This window comes from Penicillium longicatenatum, assembly GCF_028827895.1.
Source record: "Penicillium longicatenatum strain IBT 33135 chromosome Unknown contig_2_segment0_segment0, whole genome shotgun sequence".
NCBI lineage: Eukaryota > Fungi > Ascomycota > Eurotiomycetes > Eurotiales > Aspergillaceae > Penicillium > Penicillium longicatenatum.
The window spans coordinates 5,622,712-5,643,341 of record NW_026643120.1 but is presented as its reverse complement, the minus strand read 5'-3'; the positions used below and the strand labels follow the sequence as shown (position 1 = coordinate 5,643,341).

General features: G+C 47.4%; 4 protein-coding genes across 4 annotated transcripts; 2 read left to right on the top strand and 2 right to left on the bottom strand.

Annotated features, from left to right (window-relative positions):
* Positions 1 to 2,440: 2,440 nt before the first annotated feature.
* N7484_004610 (autophagy protein 5) lies at positions 2,441 to 3,514 on the top strand (the record flags this gene model as incomplete). Its single annotated transcript, XM_057115030.1, has 3 exons — positions 2,441 to 2,560; positions 2,623 to 3,055; positions 3,111 to 3,514. 3 exons carry the CDS (start codon positions 2,441 to 2,443, stop codon positions 3,512 to 3,514), a joined length of 957 nt encoding a protein of 318 aa, XP_056975170.1.
* A 323-nt stretch (positions 3,515 to 3,837) lies between these two features.
* Positions 3,838 to 7,662, bottom strand: N7484_004609 (NACHT and Ankyrin domain protein; the record flags this gene model as incomplete). The annotated part of the gene is made up of 6 exons (XM_057115029.1): positions 3,838 to 6,127; positions 6,187 to 6,747; positions 6,808 to 6,832; positions 6,891 to 7,085; positions 7,145 to 7,209; positions 7,274 to 7,662. 6 exons carry the CDS (start codon positions 7,660 to 7,662, stop codon positions 3,838 to 3,840), a joined length of 3,525 nt encoding a protein of 1,174 aa, XP_056975169.1.
* A 1,230-nt stretch (positions 7,663 to 8,892) lies between these two features.
* Positions 8,893 to 11,255, bottom strand: N7484_004608 (SAM and PH domain-containing protein; the record flags this gene model as incomplete). The annotated part of the gene is made up of 2 exons (XM_057115028.1): positions 8,893 to 11,097; positions 11,157 to 11,255. The coding sequence occupies 2 exons, from the start codon at positions 11,253 to 11,255 to the stop codon at positions 8,893 to 8,895; spliced, it is 2,304 nt and encodes a 767-aa protein (XP_056975168.1).
* A 3,521-nt stretch (positions 11,256 to 14,776) lies between these two features.
* Positions 14,777 to 16,935, top strand: N7484_004607 (Zn(II)2Cys6 transcription factor; the record flags this gene model as incomplete). The annotated part of the gene is made up of 3 exons (XM_057115027.1): positions 14,777 to 14,888; positions 14,947 to 15,150; positions 15,215 to 16,935. The coding sequence occupies 3 exons, from the start codon at positions 14,777 to 14,779 to the stop codon at positions 16,933 to 16,935; spliced, it is 2,037 nt and encodes a 678-aa protein (XP_056975167.1).
* Positions 16,936 to 20,630: the final 3,695 nt, after the last annotated feature.

Genomic DNA, 20,630 nt, shown 5'->3' with positions numbered 1-20,630 from the left:
CATCATACGTAGGCCGTTAGATATTGGAAAACGCCACCGGTGTATAAACCTTATCGCCAATCCACTCGGTGAGGACGGGAGAATATAGAGCCAGGGAATAAAGTATTCCAGCTAATTAATGTCAGCCACAGAAATTCCTTTCTCTTTATTCTCCCCCGAGCCGAGGAAAATAGCTGTTGGCATTAGTCTTGTAGAACCCCATCGAGCAGCTCTGAAAGCACCAAGTGGATCCGACTGTGCCGGGCCCCGTCTCTTGTCATCACCGGTGAGGACACTTGGCTAGGTTGAATCGAGGTCAGATGAATAGCAGAATTTTCTGTTGGCCAGATCCTGTACCATGTTTCCAATCAATGACTCTAGTCGGCACCGGTGAAGCTTGCTCGAAGCGGCCCGAGAAAGTAAGCTTACTTCCAATACTTTGAGAAGATGTTTTCTACTGTACGGCCCGGAATGCCGAAGTGCCCCCGGGGCCGTGAGCTCCGTATAGAAGCCGGCATCCGAGCATTTTAGAGTCCCAGCAACAGGCTTAAAATGCCGCGTGAAAAGATAAACAATTAGAAACTATACTTGCCGAGAGTATACTTACTTCTAACTCTATACAGTTCACATCTTTCAATATAGTACATGCATAATCTACCACTACCCACGGTTCGAGTGATAGCACCGGTGTGACTAGAATCCAGGCCCTGTTAGCCAATCCATGGATGATATGCCGACGCTCGTGCAGACTCGAGCAAGGTATCTAATCATCGGTGAATTTTATCTTATACTGTTCAGTACTCATCACGGACCACAAGAAGGACCTGGGGAAAATGCCATACCCAAGAGTTGAGATCTCGCAAAGTCAGGATATATATATTTGCCCCGGACCTCAGAGCCTACGCAGATGAGCTGCGAATCCCTCAACCTTAGTGTGGCCCCAGAGGTCCTCGAAATAGATACCTATTTAGGCAAGAGATGACCTCATATAATCAGGTCAAATAAGATAGAAGCCTTCTAATTGGCATGGGCATTTTATAGGGCTACAGCACTTCAGTATTGTATAACAAATGTGCCCTGTCGTAAAGTCTTTTGCCATAGCCAACGTTTGAAATGGCCAGAGATATCCGTTGCGCAGCGCCACCAGTCATAAGAATGCCAGTGATAATCTGGAGCTAATGGCATGTCGCTTCTACTGGCTCCAGTGATTGAGTGTGAAAAGGCTCCTCGGCTTTGGCTGTCTCTACAGGGGTCAGGCTCAGAGGTCGGTGGCATATATTTCTCCTATCCGCACGCGAAACCGGGGAATGTTGGAGTTAGTTGTAATTCCTTAAGAGTACCTAGCTATCTATGTGGTTCTTGCCTCTGTCTAGAAAGAAACCAGACAATGAATCCCCTTCTCTAGTAAATGAATTTACCAAGCAGCCGGGCTAGACATGGCAATCGGCAAACTCCATGTGAATCGTACGCTTCAGCAATGGGAACTGTCTGCGCGATTGACGCAGGTACCGGACTACAGGACTTTATTACCCTTTGACCTAAAAAGGTACTACAAACATCAAGATTGACATGTCTGGAGCGGCTTTGCAGCAGAGAAGATGAAAAGCACAGATGATCACTGCCTGCGACCAGGGCCTAGGCGCCTGCTTCGTATGTTCTGGCGACGCAGCTGCTCCATGAATGAGTGTATCTCGCCTTAAGAGTTCCGATCAGACTTCGTAGACCGAGACTCGATGTGGATCTGGTCAATAAGACCAGATGTTGCCATAGACCAAAAGCCTGTGAGCGACGAGTGTCCGAAGCCTTCGATTATGGCTTTATGACAACCGGAGTATTCCTGCATCAAGTTGTTTCCTCTGACTTCATGAAATAGAAATTCCGGATAAGTATTGGAGGCTGATCAAGTGCATCGTGGACGACGAGAAGAGGAACGCGATCGGGAAGCTGTTGCTGAGCTCGAGACGGTCGCAAACATTACGGATTTGAAGAAGTTGTCGACAAAGAACACTGTGAGCTCAATCAAAGAAAGGGCATCCATTCCGTATATACATGGACTGTATATTAGGACACATTGTGGTTGGGAAGTTGAATGATGCAGGTGGTGCTGAGCCAGGGGATCTCATGTTATCCCCACAATCACGTGTGGCCGACCGTGCCAACCACCAGATACGCTCCAAACAACGTCAACATCATTGAGATGAGCCAGATCGCTGTCAAATCGCTCATAGAGCTTTTATGGAATAAAGTCAATCCAGACCATGAACTCCCCAGCAGCGGGACAGACACAATCTAGAAGCCTTGTTGTTTGATGGGACGCGCCTTGCTCTTGTGGATCAGTAGATCACATCGACTGGAAGACTGATCAGTGGTTTGTGAGCTGCCCGATGTGTGAAGATCATTAGCTGATATCCAGCTAGTATCACTATAAAACACACAAGCTTGTCTGTGGGCCCGGCCCTTCATGGAGTCCCAGGCCTCTCCTGTGGCTATCCAGCGGAGCATCTGGGATGGGCGGATACCATTAGAGATCGTTCTAGCACCTTCTGAGAGCCGAACTTACGACAAGACTGATCCATATCTTGTATGCGTCTTTGCAATACCCAGAATGGACTCCCTTCAGCCGTATTGACGGATGTTGTCTAGGTGGCCTGTCATCGTGTCTCGTATCTCCCCTCGCTGCTCCCAAGGCTTCGAGCATTCTTCTCAACCTCGTTGATCGAGCCCAACTCCCAACATCATGAAGGCTGGTTTACCTTCGAAGGTGTGCCTCTGAAATGGCATTATCCTATTGGCCTATTATTTGACCTGTATGCCGGCGCAGAGCCCGCCACGAGGAGTAACACCCCAAACCCTGACCCGCAAGAGGATGAATCACCGCTTCCATGGCGCCTGACCGTCCACTTTAGTGACTGGCCCGTCGAAGACCTCGTCAGGCTGGATCCAGATGGTATGGTCATGAATGACGCGTTTATAAACAGTGTGAAGGAAGCGGACTTCCTGCGCAACGGCACCGCAAAAGGCATCATGAGCCTTTCCAAGGAGGACTCTTCAGGCCTTTGGAAGGCTGTAGAGAATGGTAATATTTCTACACCAGGATCAAGTGCCTCACTGACTTGTGATTGCTCAAATAGTGGACCTCCCATCTTTCCAGCGTATTTCAAACACCCTTCTCCCTCCATCATCGCAGCCATTTCGCAACGTACCTGTTCGCATCTTCCTTCCACTTCCACCAGATGAGAATTCCCCGTCATTGAAGGTGGTGCAAACGCCGCTTCCTCCGTCTGTACCAATATCAAGTGTCCAGGCCAGTCAAATTATCAGCGCGCGGTCTAGCCCAAGTACGCAGCCTCAGACGGTCGGAAGTGTCTTGAACATGTTGCTTCCAAATTTGTTCCCAAGCCGGCGTACGCCAGTACTTGCAAAGCCTGTATTACACGGTGCGGTACTTCCTATGTCTGCACCAATTGAAGAGGTGGTCAGGTGCTCTGCGTATGGAGATGGCTGGGCCTATGTCGTTGTTCGAATGATGGGTTAGAATTCTACCAATTTAAAGTGAATATGTAGAACCTATAATACTAGTTTCTGTATATTGAGTAATGAGTAATGAGTGTTACCCGGTCTATCCCGTCCCAATCTCCCAACTCGATTTACTTGTGAGATGACTGCGTTGAGGATAATAAGAGAATGGATTAAAATTGACCTCGAATAACTCAACCTAAATAACACCTACCAACGAGAGCTATCATCGCTAAATCGCTTCATTCCAACATGATGCCTCAGCTCATCAGATCCAAAAGGAGAGCTTGGAAGGCGGGTATCCATCAGTGCCAAAATCAGGAAAGAACCAAAACATATACACTAAACGTCTATGTACGGATTCTCACTTCCGATTAACGTAGATTCCCCAGTAGTCTCCGGCTCAGAGGAGTCGGAATCATCCTCAAAAATGGTTGTTGCACTTTCTCTTCCACTCCGTTCGGGAACAGGGCGCAACTGCCCTTCCTCATCAAACCACAGCGATCCGAATGGATTCTTTTTCGCAAGATATAAGGCCGTTACTGGTGTTTCCTTGTAAAAGTCTTCGGGATTTTCAAAGTCACCCTTCACTGGGCCGTTCTTCTCATTGGGAATCTCAAGAGATAGGTCGGCGCCAGCATCGAGAAGTATGCGAAATAAGGGCTCGCGCCCACGCTCAGCGGCAAGGTGCAGTGGAGTCTTTCCTTCGCCACTCGGAGTATTCACATCAGCACCGTGCTGAACAAGGTACTCGACGAGAGACGCACGCGGAACAGGCGATGTTGCTGCTAGATGGAGAGGCGTCTCAGCAGAGGCCGAAGCTGTCAGCTCATTTATTGAGGCCCCGTTGCTGAGTAGTAGTTGAATGTATTCGGCAGTGCGGTCGGATGAGATTTCCGGAACCCCCGTTCCCGTATAGACGGTCTGATGGAGCGGTGTCCAGCCTTGGAGAGACATGGCTTTCACATCTAGACCCTCGTCTAGCGCCATCTTCAAAATATCGAGGCAGTTCTGGTTGGAAGGCGGGGTGAGGTGGAGGATGGTCTCACCCTTTGCTGTCTGTACATCGATTTTGGCTCCCCAGTCGAGCAACAATCGGAACATGACTTTGTTGCCGTTCATAGCAGCGCATTGGAGCGGTGTAAATCCCTGCGATGTACGAGCTTCAAGATTCGCGCCTTGGTTCAGAAGCTTACTCACAACTCCAGTATGGACACTGTAGCGGGCCTGTTCATGGAGCAGGGTCTCGCCTTGTTTGTTCCAGACGTTGATATCAGCTCCACCAATGAGGAGAAGATCAAAGGCAACCCAATGTCCTTTCCATGCAGCATACTGCAGAGCTGTAGGACCCGAAAGTGATCTCGCTTCTATGTGAGCACAGTGCTGGAGAAGCAGGGAAATGGCTTCGCAATTGTCAGTGTTGGCGGCCAATTGCAAAGGAGTGAAGCCTTCATCGTTCGCAATGTCAATGGCAGCTCCTTTTTCCAAGAGAAACAAAATGATTCGAGGACGCCGCAACTGCACTGCGATATGAAGAGCAGTATTGCCAGTATCTGGATTTTGTAAATCCAAGTCTACCTTGTGCTTGACCAATAGGGGGACTGTAGACTCATCGGTCGCAGTTCCCACGGCAGCATGGAGGCTCGAATCCCCCCTGTTGTCCACTTTCTGTAAGTCGATGTGCTCCGCGAATAAAAGCTTCATGCATTTCCGGTGACCTCGTATGGAAGCGATATGCAAAGCTGTCTGGCCCTGGGAATTGGTCGCATTGACACTGCCTCCTCTTTCAAGCAAAAACTCCACCATTTCATCGTTGCCTTGGTGTACCGCACAGTGTAATGGTGTTACACCTAAGGCATTCTCTTGGGCATTCACATTTGCGCCCTGTTCTAAAAGCCGCTTGGCTTTCCCGGGAACTCCGAAAAACGCCAGGTAGTGTAGGCCGGTCCAGTCGTTGGGATACTTTCCGAGGCCCAGCTCTGATGGCATACTCTCAGCTCTCCCTCTTTCGTAATCCAGGGGTGGCCTTCTCCAGAGAAGCTTGTTGAGAAAAGTTTTGATAAGCACTTGGAAAGTCTGCTCATCTTCATCCACTTCTCGAGCATGCAGACCCCAGTTAGCTGCAGCATAGTTGACGAGGCCTTTGTTCACGATGCGTGATGAACCCATGTCGGTATGATAACAATCATCTACCACTTCATCGGGACTAATTACTGATAGGCAAGCTTCCGTAATATCTTTCTGTGCTGATGGAAAGAAGACTCTAGCTGCAGAGCCCTCGAGGTACTCCTTCGCCGTGCGATGAACAAATCGAACAGTACCAGAGACCGCATCGACAGACAGAAGCCCCGCGGTCTGTATCTGCAAAAAATGCTCAAATGTCATTGAATCTGGCTTTGAATGGGCATCGTCATCCACAGCACTTCGAAGTTCAGCGACCGACAGCGATCTAAGTGCATAAAGAACCCAATAGACATAGCGGGTTGCCGATGGGCTGTGGCTGACAACTTGTTTCATTGATTCGCCATAAGCTTCTGCAAGGTTTTCAGGAAGGTGAACGAGGGCTCTTTCAAGTAGATTCCGATCGTTATACTGAGACAAGAGATCAAGATGAATTTTGGCCAAAAGAAATCTTTATCAAACGTGTTAGCATGGTACTATTACATTAAAGGGGTTTGGAAAGGGACTCACATCCCATGTGACTTCTCCACCACGGAATGAAGAATGTCATCCTCAATTTTGAGATCTGGATTCTTTTCTCCGATGATGTTGCGTATACTGCTATCCGATTTTGTACGAGCGAGGGTGTAGAGTCCAATATCCTCCGGTGGCGCTAAGACGCTCACGTATCCAGAACTTTCCAGCGACTTTGTGCCACTCAATTCTCGCAGCGTAACAAGAAGTTGGGCATGCTGCGGAAGTTTGTGCATCCGACTTAAGATGCGGTCTTTGTCTGGAAATGTATCGAGCCCATCAAGCACTAATAGTACTTTCGAGAAACGATTAATCTCAGCCCGGATGGCGTTTTGGTATGCCTTAGACGAAGCGCTCCCTTCCCTAAGAGCTTCTGCATTATACAGTGAAGACGTTGCATAGGACAGACTGCGCTTTCGGAATACCAGTTGGGCTAGAATGGTTTTTAGGAGATCTATGGATGATGCTTCTTTCCCACCCTCGCCTTGACAAAAGACAAAGACCGTCGCAACATCGGGTGAGGTAAATGTCTTCTGGAGAAAGTCGATAATCGTGGACCTGTGACCATTATTAACTTCTAGACCCTAGAGAAGTGCAGGCATGTTATATAATACTAACGATAAGAATGTCTTGCCCGCGCCCGCTATAGGTCTAGCATTAGTATGAAGTGGAAATATGTAAGGAGGCTTCGGAAGACTCACGAGGCCCAACACAATACAAAGTTCTGAATCCTCCTATCATCCACTGTCTAAAATTTGAGTTTTCAAATATCCAGGAGCAAGATCCCTGTTGTCGTCGGTTGCAAAGATCCGCGAGCGTGATGAAGTGTTCGGAGGACAGTCGACTCGTTAGCCCAAGGGCCTCATCTTCGAACTGCTGGTCATTTTTTAGGCCACCTAGGAAGTCATTATTACACTCAAAAGAGCAAATACTTTATCATCAAAGACTGGCTTACTGGTTTCCACGTCACGATGTCGCTTCAAATCGCCGCGAATCTGCTTGTCCAACAAAGCTCGTTCCCTTGGAAAATGAATTAGCATAACAAGCATAAAAACGGGGTTTATCCTTCTCAATGGGATCTTACTCGGAGTCAGGCTGCATAGAAAGGAGGAACATAATTTTGTATTGCTCGAATCGAGGAATATAGGTCTTGTCTAAGAGGTGTTTTCGGAAGTAGAAGGGGCTCACGCCCCCAGGTTGGAAGTAGAGCTCTAGAGACTTCATGGTTAATCTGAACCATGACAGGAGCTCGCTCAGCGCTCGAAGGCGCCCGACTGCGACGAACCATTTCTCTTCGGCCCAGCTGATCTCGTCTTTGATGCGGTAGAGAAGATCCAATAAATCCGTAAGTAGCGATAATGCTCGGATAGAGGCATCATGTGAGTCTCGTCCAGTGTTCAAGCAGCGCATCCCAACTCGTGTGGATTGGGCGGCCTGAACAAGGCTGTCGCGAACTGCAGACACATTTACCATGATGCCTGGCGACTATAGACATCGAAGCGAGTCAAGCAATAGGCAAAAGGATGGTCGTCCCGAAGGCGATGCTAAGGAAAGAATCAGGAGATCAAAACTCAATAACGTACCAGGCTCGGCACTAGTCCATGCTTACTCAATAAATCATAGGTGTTATCGTGGCTGTTACTAACATCCACCAACATGGTGCGGGCCCTGCGCGGCTGGAGGGGTAACGGCGTAAGGTGATCCTGCACCTTAGCTAGCCAGCACTGATTAATTTTTCTCCTTTTTTTTTTTTTTTTGACTGGGTCGTAATGGCGGCGGCTGGCATGTGTTCAAAGTTTCGACCCCAGACGGTCAAAAAGGGCGCCGGCATTTGAGCGGCCAGTTACACCAAGGCGCTCTCTGACTATCGCTTGTCATCACGCCAATCTCAGTCTGGAAAGACTCTCTGGCACAGTGCTTTTTCCAGCGCTAAGCAGAAATTGTCCACGAGCACCAGACCAACAATCATCCTGGGCTTGTTCTCCTTGGCTAAGCGGAGCAGCGGATGAGTGGATCCTATGCACTGTGATCACCCCCGCGATGCATGGCGAGGAGCACTGGCCCACTTATGCACCAGTGCCCGTACATGACTTAGCGCCCTCGGGAAATCGCGCATACTTTGATAACCAATGGCAGCCACAATCACGTAGGAAAAATGGAGAAATTCCAGAACGTGATACGAGCTACAGTAGTTGAAACTACCAGTTCAGGTTCTTTGCGGTCAAGCATCATAAAATCTAAATTTTATTAGCAGTATCTGTGAACGTGAACGGGGACATGTATTAATAGCCATTGATTACTATTTTTTAATATCAGAAAATTTTGTCGGTGGTTTTAGCTCGGGAATTTAGTAAAATGCACAATCGCTCTACACCGCTACTGCATTGTTGGAAAATGATTTCAATGAGTGAGAACCAGCTCTGGGTTGAGATTTTTGATACTATTGTGGTAAATGTTTTGAAACCGTGAGGTTCACATCTAGTTGAGGGGTAGCCCAGCACCCCTCAAGTATATTCGTAAATAAATGCGCCTGGTGGCTTCCTGTGCCACTAATGCTTAATAAGATAGGAAATTCATAAGCTCATCAGAAGGCTTTGCGCTGTAACAAGAAGAATGAACACATGAGAGGGTATATTGTGCAAGTGAGAAAAAGAGGGTAGGAAAGTCATGTAAATAGAGTGTCATATGAGCCACTTAAAGCCTTTAAATGGCATTGCCGTTGACATTGAGGGATGCACCACTTTCGCGACCTCGGCGAAGAGCTTTGGCCAGCATGAGCTCGCGCATCCAATCGATGCGCTCATCCCGGGTCTTTACTGCGAAGTGGTGCGACTTGGGGCCGTTGTTAAAAATCGTCTTCCTGTCAGCGAAAGCTGTGCTCGTGGGAGACGGAATCAGCGAGAAAGCAAAGGCTGTCCCTCCACGAGTGTCATCTGTGCGCTTCAAGACAGTCTTCTTGAACGCGGCGGTCAACTTGGAGCTTGAGGCAAGCGATGAGCAAGCCACAGCGTAATCATCGATGTCAATGTACTCAAGGGCTTTCGAATCCTGTTGAGCAGCCTCCTCTGTTGTGAACATGCCAAGCTGGGTGCCCCGCAAAGCAAAAGCGTGCTCATTCCATTCGTGTCGCAGAAGACGGGTGGTTTTGCGCTTCTTCATCCATCCGCTGTGGATGATGTCGTCTGTGGCTTCACCAGAAACGGTGAATGGGTTGAATCGGTAGTTACCAGCACGGGGAGTCTGCTCCAAGTCCTCTGGCGTCTCAATGGGCGTCATCATCCGGCCCTCATCAAGACGGCCTAAGGGATGGGAAATCTTGCGTCTGTGGTTATCAACCTTAGTAGATTCGGGTCGATCAATTGGGTCAATCGCTGTGCGATGAACTCCATTTCCGAAACGCATATCTGGGGGCACTGATTGCGAAAAGTTGCGCTCGATAGGGCCGAATGGAATCGCAGTTATAGGAATATCCACATCAGACATGGGAGAGGATTGTCCATAGTGGGGGTCCTGGCGATAGTAGTCCGAGGGTGAGAAGAGTTCAACATATGGAGTCCTGTTTTTTTCAGCGGAAGGCTGCTGGAATGGTGCCTTTTTCCGAAGCACTGAAGGAGTAATAGTGCGTTGACCAGAGAGAGCGCTAGCGCTTCTTGGTGATGGGCCATGGCCGCTCGGGATGCGAAGCCTCGGGAGATTGCGAAGGTTTTCGGCAAGAGTACCGGGTGAGTCGGCCTCGGGAGAAGGAAAAGTATCGATTGGGGGAGTTGCGGGATCACACGCAGGTTGCAATCGGCTCAGGCGTTGGAAGTTTAAGAAGTTACGCACGTTCTCCTGCGGATCCCGAGGCTCGACTTCATGGAGCTGCTTTTCAGACAAGGGTAATTCAGACACTTGGTTTGGACCAAGAACATCCGACGATGCGACAATAGAGGGAGTTATCTCGGACTTGGGAGTCTTGATGAGGTTGCGGGCGCACGACGGGTTTCCAGGATCGCCAGTGATGACCATCGGGGTACCAACAGTCTCGGCAGGAAGGTCCTGACCTAGGCGGGTGAGCCGGGCGTATTGTTTTTGCCACTTGCGGCAGTCCTCGCCTTTTGAGCACCTGTGAAGCTTGGGGAATGCCTGCTCAATTCCAACAATAGAGACTGAATCATTGGGACCAAGAGCTCCTGCGCGGCGGCGTCTTCGTTGACGGCGCTGGTGAAGATCTTCGTTTTCCGTTTGGGGCGAAGTCGCTTCGCAGGCTACTGGAGTAGCACTGCAGCTTCTGGAGCCCACGTCGGCTGTTGTGGAATGAGGGGTTGGCTCTCGTGAGACAGGCTCTGATGGAAGGGCTGGTGGCACATCGTTCGAGAAAGCGCCGTGGCGGAGGCTTCGAATGCAAGCCATCAATTGATGGCGCTTGCCAAAGGAGTGAATGTCAAGCTCCTTCAGGTCTTCTTGCTGAAGTTCCAATAGGATTGTGCCAGAAATGTCGTTGATAAAGAACTTCTCAATTACACCTTCATCAAAATTCAGCTTCTGCAACCAGCTGACAACATTCTGAGGGTTCCAACTCGCTACCCGTGTCTCATCAAGGTCTGATGAGTCTTCTACCACAGTCTGAAGTGGCGTACTTGGATTTGGTACACTCGGAACAGGTGTGTCTCTTCGCTCAGGCTCGAAGGTAGATGCGGAGGTATAGTAAGGAATAGCATCGCTGACTGCGTCATCATCGAAGATCAGATCGATTTCAACTGTTGACTTGATGTCCATCGACCCGTTTGACATGCGAAAAAGATGAGGACCTTCCGGACCGGATATTGGGTTTTCATCAATGTGAAAGTGGAAGGCAGTCAGTCCAGTGGAGTCGGGAGTCTTGATATCATCAGGGGTAGAAGCGGTGGTTACACTAGAGGTGTCAAGCTGTAAAGAATTCAATGAGCCATTGTTGCCTGAGACAAGGTTTTAGATTCAACGCATACCGAGCGAACACTTCGTGAGGAGTCGTCCATAGATTCAGACTGGGAATCAGAATCAATGTCTGTATCCCAAATCTCCGTAGACACCGACGGTGGGCTCATAGGACGAGTGGGCTTTGAGGTGAATTGCCCGTTCACCTTCGAGCGGATGTACTTGAGCGTGGCACGGTGATCACGTTGAGCAGCCTATGTTGACCATTAGTAAGATGCAAATGCGAGGAATATAGGTAATAGAATACCATTTTGGGGACAAGAATTTGCGAAGGTATTTAGGATAATGTTCTGCCCTAGAGGGTAATTTGCATGCAAAGTTCTCGGCTCCAGCAATAGGCGCTAAGAGCGAAGTACTTCGATGCCTGGCGTTGGTAGAGGAGGTTCTCAGACAGGGCAGCCTTGTCTGTGTAATGAAATGTTAGATAGTATATAAAATACTAAATTGGAATTTTGTACAATAGAATTCTTGAAGTTGGGAATAGAGATCTGGATTGGGGTGGGCCCTGGGTATAAGTAAGAGGACAGTTAACGAAGACGGAAATTTCCAAAAAAAGCTCACATTCAAAAATAACTATGAAGAGGAGTTCGGCCAGTGAGAAAGATGTGACGAATTGTGTATGGCATTGCATAGAGTGACTTGCGACTGGGGTTGTCAGAGAACGGTTGAAAAGCTACCCCCCAGGCCTTGAAAGCGCTTTGATTGGCTGCCTTGGAGGAGCTCACGCATTCCTAAAGGATGGTTCTATTCTCTCGTTGGATAAAGATTAAAGCTTAGGGCACGGTTCCAAATTTACCATGCGAGGGATAATCCTGCGAGAGGGGGTGGGAAAACCAGGCGAAAGGCTTACGGAAACAGCGCTACTGCAGTGATGGCCGTTCGGCACGCATCGATAGGCTCTGAAGCCCCGACTAGACAATCCCCACCCTAAGTTGGGGTGGCAACGTCCAATCATATCCAATACTTTGTCACATTAGCGCTAAGGCAGCTGGCCGGTTGTTGATCACACGGTGAAAAGTAGACATAATTGATCAAAACGGGATAGTTAATCGTCGATAATTATAGCAACAAGATCGAAATTAACCTTCATTTCTACTGACCGCGTCAGACTGTTTCCAGAAATAGAGCAATTGAGGGGAATTAAGACTCACTGACGCTTGAAATACTTGGCGTCTCGTTGCCACTGCGTGCAATAAATTATTGGTGATCATTTTGTTAGCGGTATAATACAGAATAATAGACATGAAAATATTTTCCTTGTCGCAGAAATTCTGCGTTGCACGGTTCCTAGAATTGTGATCCGTGGGGAGCTCGCACCCGTGGACGGCTTGATGTCCGCCCGGAACGATTGTGAAGTTGACTGGTCACGACAATCTAGTCTACAATCTGGATTCCAACGCCGTCTTACCGAAGGGTCGCTTACTCGGGCTCTTAGACTAGTCTATGTCCACTCAAGCCTGCATACATCATGACGTACTCGGAACAAAAACGTGCTACAACACGTGCTCATTGGGCATTATTTTCTTCAAAACCTCCGTTGGGCATGGTCTTTTTGTCCCTAGAGATACCGAATGAAAAAGTGTCCATCCAATAACAATATTGGTTTTCCAGCCAACTCTCTTAACTAGTCGAGATCTGGATTAGATGAGCAGGATGCTACGTTGTGATAATTCAAAGAGTAGATGTGTCTAAAGAGAAATAGTTTCTACTGGTCTAGATACGTTATGTATCTGGACATCATCTTAGCGTGCTGTCAACTCCGTACCTTGAATTCATTCGTGCTCCTGGCCGTATTACCATGAAGCTTCTGCTTGATATCTGAAAAATGACAATAGATGGTCAAATAATATATGAGACTGATCTACTCAGACGTAATTTCAATTTGTTCCCTGATTCTGTGCAAGGTCGGAAGCGAAAGGCATACCTTGGAATTTGAAAACACTCGGATCAGAAGATAGCGTCATCACAAATTGTGTTAAAAGCTGAAGTCTCATGTTGAATCACTGAGATATAGGTAACAAAGGATTCTTATTAAACTATCCCTGTGATGTTGGGGTTTAACCCGAGAGGTAGTTCTGGGTATCGGCAAGCGTGAAATTGCCAACGACTTAGCCTTAGCACTTGCTATGACCAAAGCTAATCTTTTCAGATCAAGTGACAGCGCCCATCGGGATGACCTTGGAAATCCTCCACCAACATTGTGATGTGACATTTCATTGGGTGGTTATGCAACGGATGAAACCCCCTTTTCCGACAAGGGAATAAAAGATACTAATTATGGACCAATAACTCAAAATAGAAGCTATAGATTCAAGTGTCTGAATATAGATCAAAATTAGGGTCACTTTACTGACTTTCCTTTTCCTAAGTGAGGGAGTTTATAAGATTTATTAATAGCAATTTCAGCCAAGAAAGGTTGAGCATATCAGCTTCACTAAGAAATAAAGGGATAATTAACACAGTTTTCGGATACCACTGGTGATATTGGCGGTTAATTCTTGCTAATTAAGGATCTTCGACTGCAGGTGCGCAGTACGACCGTCTTCAAGGTTTCCCCCGCTCGTGTTGGTTGGCTGTGGAGCTCCCATTCTGCACGACTATGGGTCCCGAACCGCTAAGGGCTTGAGGAGAGTCAGCCAATCATACCCTAGAAGTTGAAGCTTGGCATGCATCGGCTGCCGCCCCGTCACGATCCAACTCCACTGTATGTGCCTTTCGTCACCAACTGTGACCAACATTCTGGTCCAAAGCAGTTGGTCCCAGCACCAACCATTTGGCGGTCTACGCCAAATACGATCCCACAATTTTCTCTACTCACTCAATCTAGTCCCAGGTCTTTTGACTTGCTTTTTTTTTTTTTTTTTTTTTTTTTGACGCTCATTAAAATTGGGAGACACCATTGTGTACCAGTAGTGTTTGCGGGACAGATCAGATAGTCGAAAGGCTGGAGAGAGTGGATCAAGCGCACGGACAATGTGATAGCAAAAAAGCCTGTCGAGCTAATAAGCCGTCACAGACACAAGTAGCCTATTACATGTCGAGATGTACTATCTTGTCTGCAGGCTCGGACCAATGGCCCACCAGACTATCACGAATCCTACCCAGTCACTGAAATTGAGGGCTCGGGCAGCGATCCAATCCACTTGTGCATGTCAACCAACAGGAAGCAGACCCCTGCTGAAAATGTTCCCAAATTTAGTCCAGGTTTGGTGTCATTTGTCCCAACTGTAGATCCCCACCCATGTTCGCATATTCGCTGGGTTGGATCGACCAGTCCTCGCCTAGCTTGTCAAAAAATAGAAGCATCGTGAGATGCAGCTCAGATCGCAGATTAGTCCTTAAAGTCCTCACCCTCCGAGTATATCATGATGAAACAATCCGCCTTGGTCCCGTCTGTCCCAAACACCATCTCTCGATACTAGGTATCATCCTGTCTTTGATAGACAGGATAACGAGCTAGGTCTCGTCTGTCTTTTGGTTTCCTTTCTACTTCCCCTCTCATTGCCATAAGTGCGAACGAGTAGCTCCGCTGGCGGTTCTTCAATCGTTTGCCAGAAATCTCTCGCCGTCTGTTGACCAGATCAAGTCCATTGTCGCCATTTCTTCACTTTGTTGCTGGTAGCCATTCAAAATGCCCACTTCGCGCTCATCTACCACGACGGTGTCAGCGCCAACCGCCTCCGCAAGTTCTTCGGAGCCACTTGACAGGAACGGAAATAAACTACACAAGCGTTCACGCTCCGGTGGGTGAGCCACAAATGAGATTGTCGAGATAATAGAATCTAATGAGAAGTCTTCTAGGTTGCTTTACCTGTCGCTTGCGAAGAAAGAAGTGCGACGAAGGTCATCCTACTTGCAAAGCTTGCTCCAACCTCTCCCTAAAATGCGAATACAAGCGACCTATGTGGTGGGCCAGCGCAGAGCTTCGACGACAGCAGAAAGAGCGCGTAAAGAATAATATTAAGCAAACCAAGACTCTGGAGCGAAGAGGCTCTCAACACCACGGTATGTTTACAGACCAATTTATCACAAGTCGTCGGCCCCTTTTCTCACTCTTTTCTACGTTTAGATCGCGCTATAGGTTCTCTCTCTCCTTCTATGATTGGCGAATACGACTTTAGTCGTCCAGGACCATGCCTACCCGAAAACTTTGATCCTTTCGCCCTCGGGACCCAGCCGCCTATCCTTCCCCCGGGGTCCTACTTGCCACAATATGCCCCCTACGAGGTGGACGTTCGAACTGAGCGACAGACATTTGTCAATGATGTACCGATGAGACATGACTCGTCTGTTTCGACATTTAACGCCATGGGGCCCCCGCAACTTCATAGCACACTACCCAACTTCCATGGAGATGAATGGCTTGAAGAAGAGTGCTTTAATGAAGTTGAACCTCATGATACATTCGATTTTAGCACGGAGCCCGTGATGCAGGCCCAGGCAGTGGTACCGCCACCGCCCTCATCTTCCCTAAGCACTGCAAACATCCCAGTTGAGGACCTTGATAGGCCCCTCCTGGACCACTTTGTCAACCACGTCCTGCGCATGATTTTCCCTATTCTCGAAGTCCACCAGAAAGGTCTTACTCGCGCAAAAGCTATTGTTTCTGCACTTGAAAGCAACAAAGCCTACCTTCACACTTGTTTGAGCGTTTCTGGCATCCATTTAAAGAACAATGTTGGAATTGTATCCGATGAAATCGACCATGACATTATGCGACATCGATATGAAGCTATCTCAGCATTGTGCAAGGCTCTCAACAGCGATACAAACCATGAGCAAATTCTGGATGCTACTTTGGCAATGATTTTCTTCCACTGTTCCGTTGGTGGACCCGAGGATTGTCTACCTGACATCCCCTGGAACGACCATTTTCAAGCCGCGTCAAATTTGGTGAACCGCCTTGAGCTCCCCACTAAGTTATTACCACCGAGTCTGGAGTGTTCGTCGGGTACTCCGTTTAGCATGTCCCTGACAGCATGGATTGATATCCTGGGATCCACAATGATGGGAACTACGCCTCAATTTGCCCATAGCTACCGCACCAAACACCTTAATGGAACTTCTTCTGGGCTTCGGGAGTTGATGGGATGTGATGACAGAGTCATGTATCTCATCGCTGAGACTGCTTGCCTCGATTCGTTGAAGGCTGAAGGTAAAGTTGACGACATTACTCTCTGTCAACATGTTTCTGCTCTTGGTGCTCAACTGGAATACACTGAGCCCGCCGATCCAAGCCTGGATCACCCGTACACATCCGCTAGTACCATTCGCGCAGACCAATTGACAAAGAACATGACCACTATTTTTCGCCTTGCAGCTCGCATCTATCTATGCAGCCTTGTTCCCGGCTTTGACCGAAGTCAAAGCAGCATTGTTGCTCTTGTGTCCTCTATCACCGCTGCTTTGCAGTACATCCCGGCCGGCCCCTTTGGTTTTGATCGCTCACTAGTTTGGCCCCTGCTGATTGCAGGTGCTTCTGCAACTCCAAACAGTGACTTCCGTACTATCCTTTGGGAGCGTGCAGCAGCCCTCGGCGGTGATGTTGGGGACTTTGGCAGCTTTGGTCGCATGTTCCGCATCGTTCAAGAAGTCTGGAGACTCACGGATGAACCCCCAATGGCATCGCTGAGCAACTCCGAAACCAATGAGAATCAGCCTATCGCAACTCGAAGCTTTGCTCCGACATCTCCCGAGGCTGCTGCATTTGCAGGGCGATCTATTAAAAAGCAGCAAGTTCACTGGCGGGATATAATGACTCGTAATGGATGGAAGCATCTGCTGATCTAATTATATTTGATGTTTTTTCCTTCAAGGAAAAATGGAGTAATTGATTTACTATACAGGGCGGCGCTTTGATTCCCTTTTGTTTGATTTTTCGTTAGTATCTTGAGTCTCAGTCTCTCTTAGGAGGATGGAACCTGGATATTGAACAGGGCGTTTGTTTGAGATGAATATGTCTCTTTGGACACCAGTCATTGCTGGAGAACAATCAAAATTTTTGGAAAGTGCCCAATACTTTGTGATTCTCTTTGTAGCCTTCCTCCATTGTGCAGGCCCCATGCCGAGTCCTGAGACTAGTGCTCGGTAGATGTTAGCCAATATTATTTTCCGATTTGATGCCCTTAAAAACCAATTTGGATCGAAAGGCCATCATCCAACATCTGTTTTCAACAGGTCAAAGGGCTGTCTTTAATTCCCTTTTTCCGAGCATGAATTTTGGCTTCTTTTCAGCCGCGGTAAGGTTGAGATTACTTCCAATGCTGTCCTCCAATAACTCTCATTGTACGAGATTGCGGCACATTTGGACCGCTGTGAAGTGGGTATTTCCCATGTCAGACAACGGAGTTCAATGAAAAATTTGGATATCCAAGGACTGCCCTGATTCAAGATGACCACGGGTGTTCTTGTACCTTCATGGAGAGATTATCTCTCGCCGTAAAACAAGAGACCAACTCAGTGCACTATTGGTATGTGATTATCTTTCAATGTATGTTTCATTATTCCGTATGGATCTGAAGTCAGCCAAACTTTGTGAGTATAATTCCAGGGCCCCCCATCCAGCACCTGATACACTGCATGGGACTGGCCAGTGATGATGCTTGCTCCAAGGATATACATGCAGGAAGCCGGGTTTGTACCTAGGCTTTTCTCATGACTAGTTAATAGTCGGGATTTTCCATTTTCAATCTCCAGACTTAGTGTTTGATGTGTGGTTCCCAGGTGAAGTATCTAAGAGCCACGGGCGAGACATTACTGTGTCTTCTGATAATCACTCCCATGTAAGAGCCTGCCGACTCCACTCCAATCCTTAGATGAAAAAGCAACTTCATTGTTCTCAGTTTGGGGTCCTACGTGAAGCATTCTGTTAGTTCGTGAGATAGGGAGTTTGTGGCTAAAAATGTCGTCATACCAGAAATCATGCCCATGGGATTTGGAATACCCGAGTAAACTTCTTTTGGAAACTTGACTGCCTAAGTTGATTGACAATGATATCCATGAATGCTCACGGTATCCTTCGAGGTAGCATCCTTTAGTTGAGTCCAGTCCTCATTGGGACGAAACAGTATGCCACTGTCAGATAGACCAAGTTGACATTTCTCTGTATAAATGCATTAGAAAAGGTACGGATACCCCGTGAGACTGCTTGGGTGATTTTGTTTCCAAGAATTCGAATAATGAATGCTCCCTCCAGCCTAAAATGCATTAAATAGCCTTCTAGCAGACGCAAACTTTTAAACTTGAAACGGGTTGATAATAAAAATATAATTGATCGGAAGACTCGACGAAAACTCATGATCAGGACTTCACCTGGGTAGTCCATGTATCTTTCGGGAGCTTTGTGGCAAGTCTTTGGATGCATCGGTTGAAATCCTCGACTGGGTTGAAGTAGGATGAAGAAGGTGATTTTTAATAGCAACCTTGGCAGTGAAACGGGTATTAGCCAGTGAGCTCAGTGAATAAGACCGTCGTTCTACTCTTATGTGTTGTTCGAATGTTTAAAATCTCTCACTTATCTTCTCAGGCTGTGTTGATAATCTAGGGTTGCTCTGAGAGCATTGGGTGTAGCCCGCCTTTAGAGCTTAGCTAAATTGTGTTTGTCGTCAGGTAAGGATTTCATATACTCAGCTCCACACCTGAGATGCCCGTTGAGCGTCCAGCCTTCACTGTAAAATGCTTTGGGTGTAGAGCCCATAGGCCCTTTCGAATATTTCGGATAGGATACCTAAGCAGATACAGAAAAGCCCGCACCGGGAAAAACTTCAAGGAAAGGAGAATCTAGGGTGAAGCGGAGAAATGCATCGTTGCTCACATTTTAAAATAACCATGAGGAAAGTTCATGTCTGTTACCTTGGTATCCCGAGGTAGCCGCTTCCAAGGTTCATTTGCCAGTTCTGCTTGCATGATATTTTTCCATGCCATGACTCTAGACAGCAGAATGGCTATTTCGGGATAACTCTGGCGGCACTGCGTGAAGATTTCAATCTGATCAAGCTTCTATGTTCCAATCAATGAATAGATGCAAATGCAGTGTGGACCAAGAATACAAGACGTGAGCCATAATTGGTCTCAAGCGCGTGTTGTCGAGGCAACTTGTTGTTCCCTTTGCAATGCTCATGGCGCGTACAATAGCATGTAGCGCTCTGTTTCATATCAGGCTTGAAATAGCTTTTTTTAAGGTAGAAGAAGCCGGCGCTTGGAAGTCTCCCTTCAATTCCCTGATGAAATCTATCTCGCTTGGATATGAGTGGGTTATTGGTCAAATTTGGTATATTGAAGTCGCGTCTTCATTTATGGTGCTTATCTGTTAGTCGCCGATGGCTATAAATTTCGGTTGGTTTATATTTGAAATAAATACTGCAGGACATAGCAGGAGAGCCCTCTGAAGCGGCGACCTTATTTGAAACCCAACCCAGCGCGTGGCTCTCCTGGAATCTTTCACCGTTTAGAGTTCTCTGCAGGGGACAATAAAGTGTAAGTACTATTTTTGGCAGAGTGTATTAGCGAGAGTCCCTCAATATGTGGATTGACCTCTTACTGTGAGCGTCAGGATTCAAATTATTCTTTTTCTCCATTAGATTGAATTGCACGATACCTATGCATTAGGGGTATGCGTAGAATCCAAAGTCTCATCTCCTTCAAATTCTCAAAGTCGAAAGTAAATTCTTCCTCTAAATTATTTCTGTAAAGTATTCCAATGTTAGAAGGCTCTAACTCTATTGTGTGACTGTCTAGTGGAGCAGTCACGGCCATTGTTTGACTGTAGTTGTTCCTCTGTCGATTTATTTATTCGACATGAAGAAACAAGAAGATCATTCTCGCACTATTATTAGTACATAATGTTGCTTGAAGACATTCAGGGGTGGAAGAACGGTGGACTCAAAGGCTTGGCAGTCTGTTCTTCAACTTCATCGCTAATGATCCTCGTGTTTCCTTGTAAATGTGGCGGCGCGGGGGCGAGCCGCCCTTTGAGTGGAGGAACCGCGCGCTTTAGTCAGACCCAGCCATGATGGGTGAGTAAGCCGTGAAAACCCCTGGAGACAATATGAAACACACTAGCAGGAGTAGCGATTGTCTGATGGGTTCCTGAGGAGCATGTAGGCCTAAACAGTGCTTCAGATGGCGCCGGACCAGGTTATTAATCGCCGATCCTACTTCTGAAGACAGCCACGCGGCAGGAGGAATCCAAGATGAGTAGGATTTATAACAAGGGGAAAACCCATAGAACTCTTGGAAAACATTCTTTCTCTACAGACCACACAGGGGCTCACAATCTTCAGCTGGACTGAAATTCCACGCCTTTTGTCGCTCGCACGGTGACAATCTAATTGAGATCAACATTAATCCCATAGGCCGGGATTGTTGCGACCAAACTTATCTCAGACGGGCTGGTCTCCCCCTTATTATCATCCTATTTTTTTCTCTAGCATTTTTTTCTTCGTACTAACATTGGGGGCAAAGCTTTGGGCAACAAAAAGGTAGGA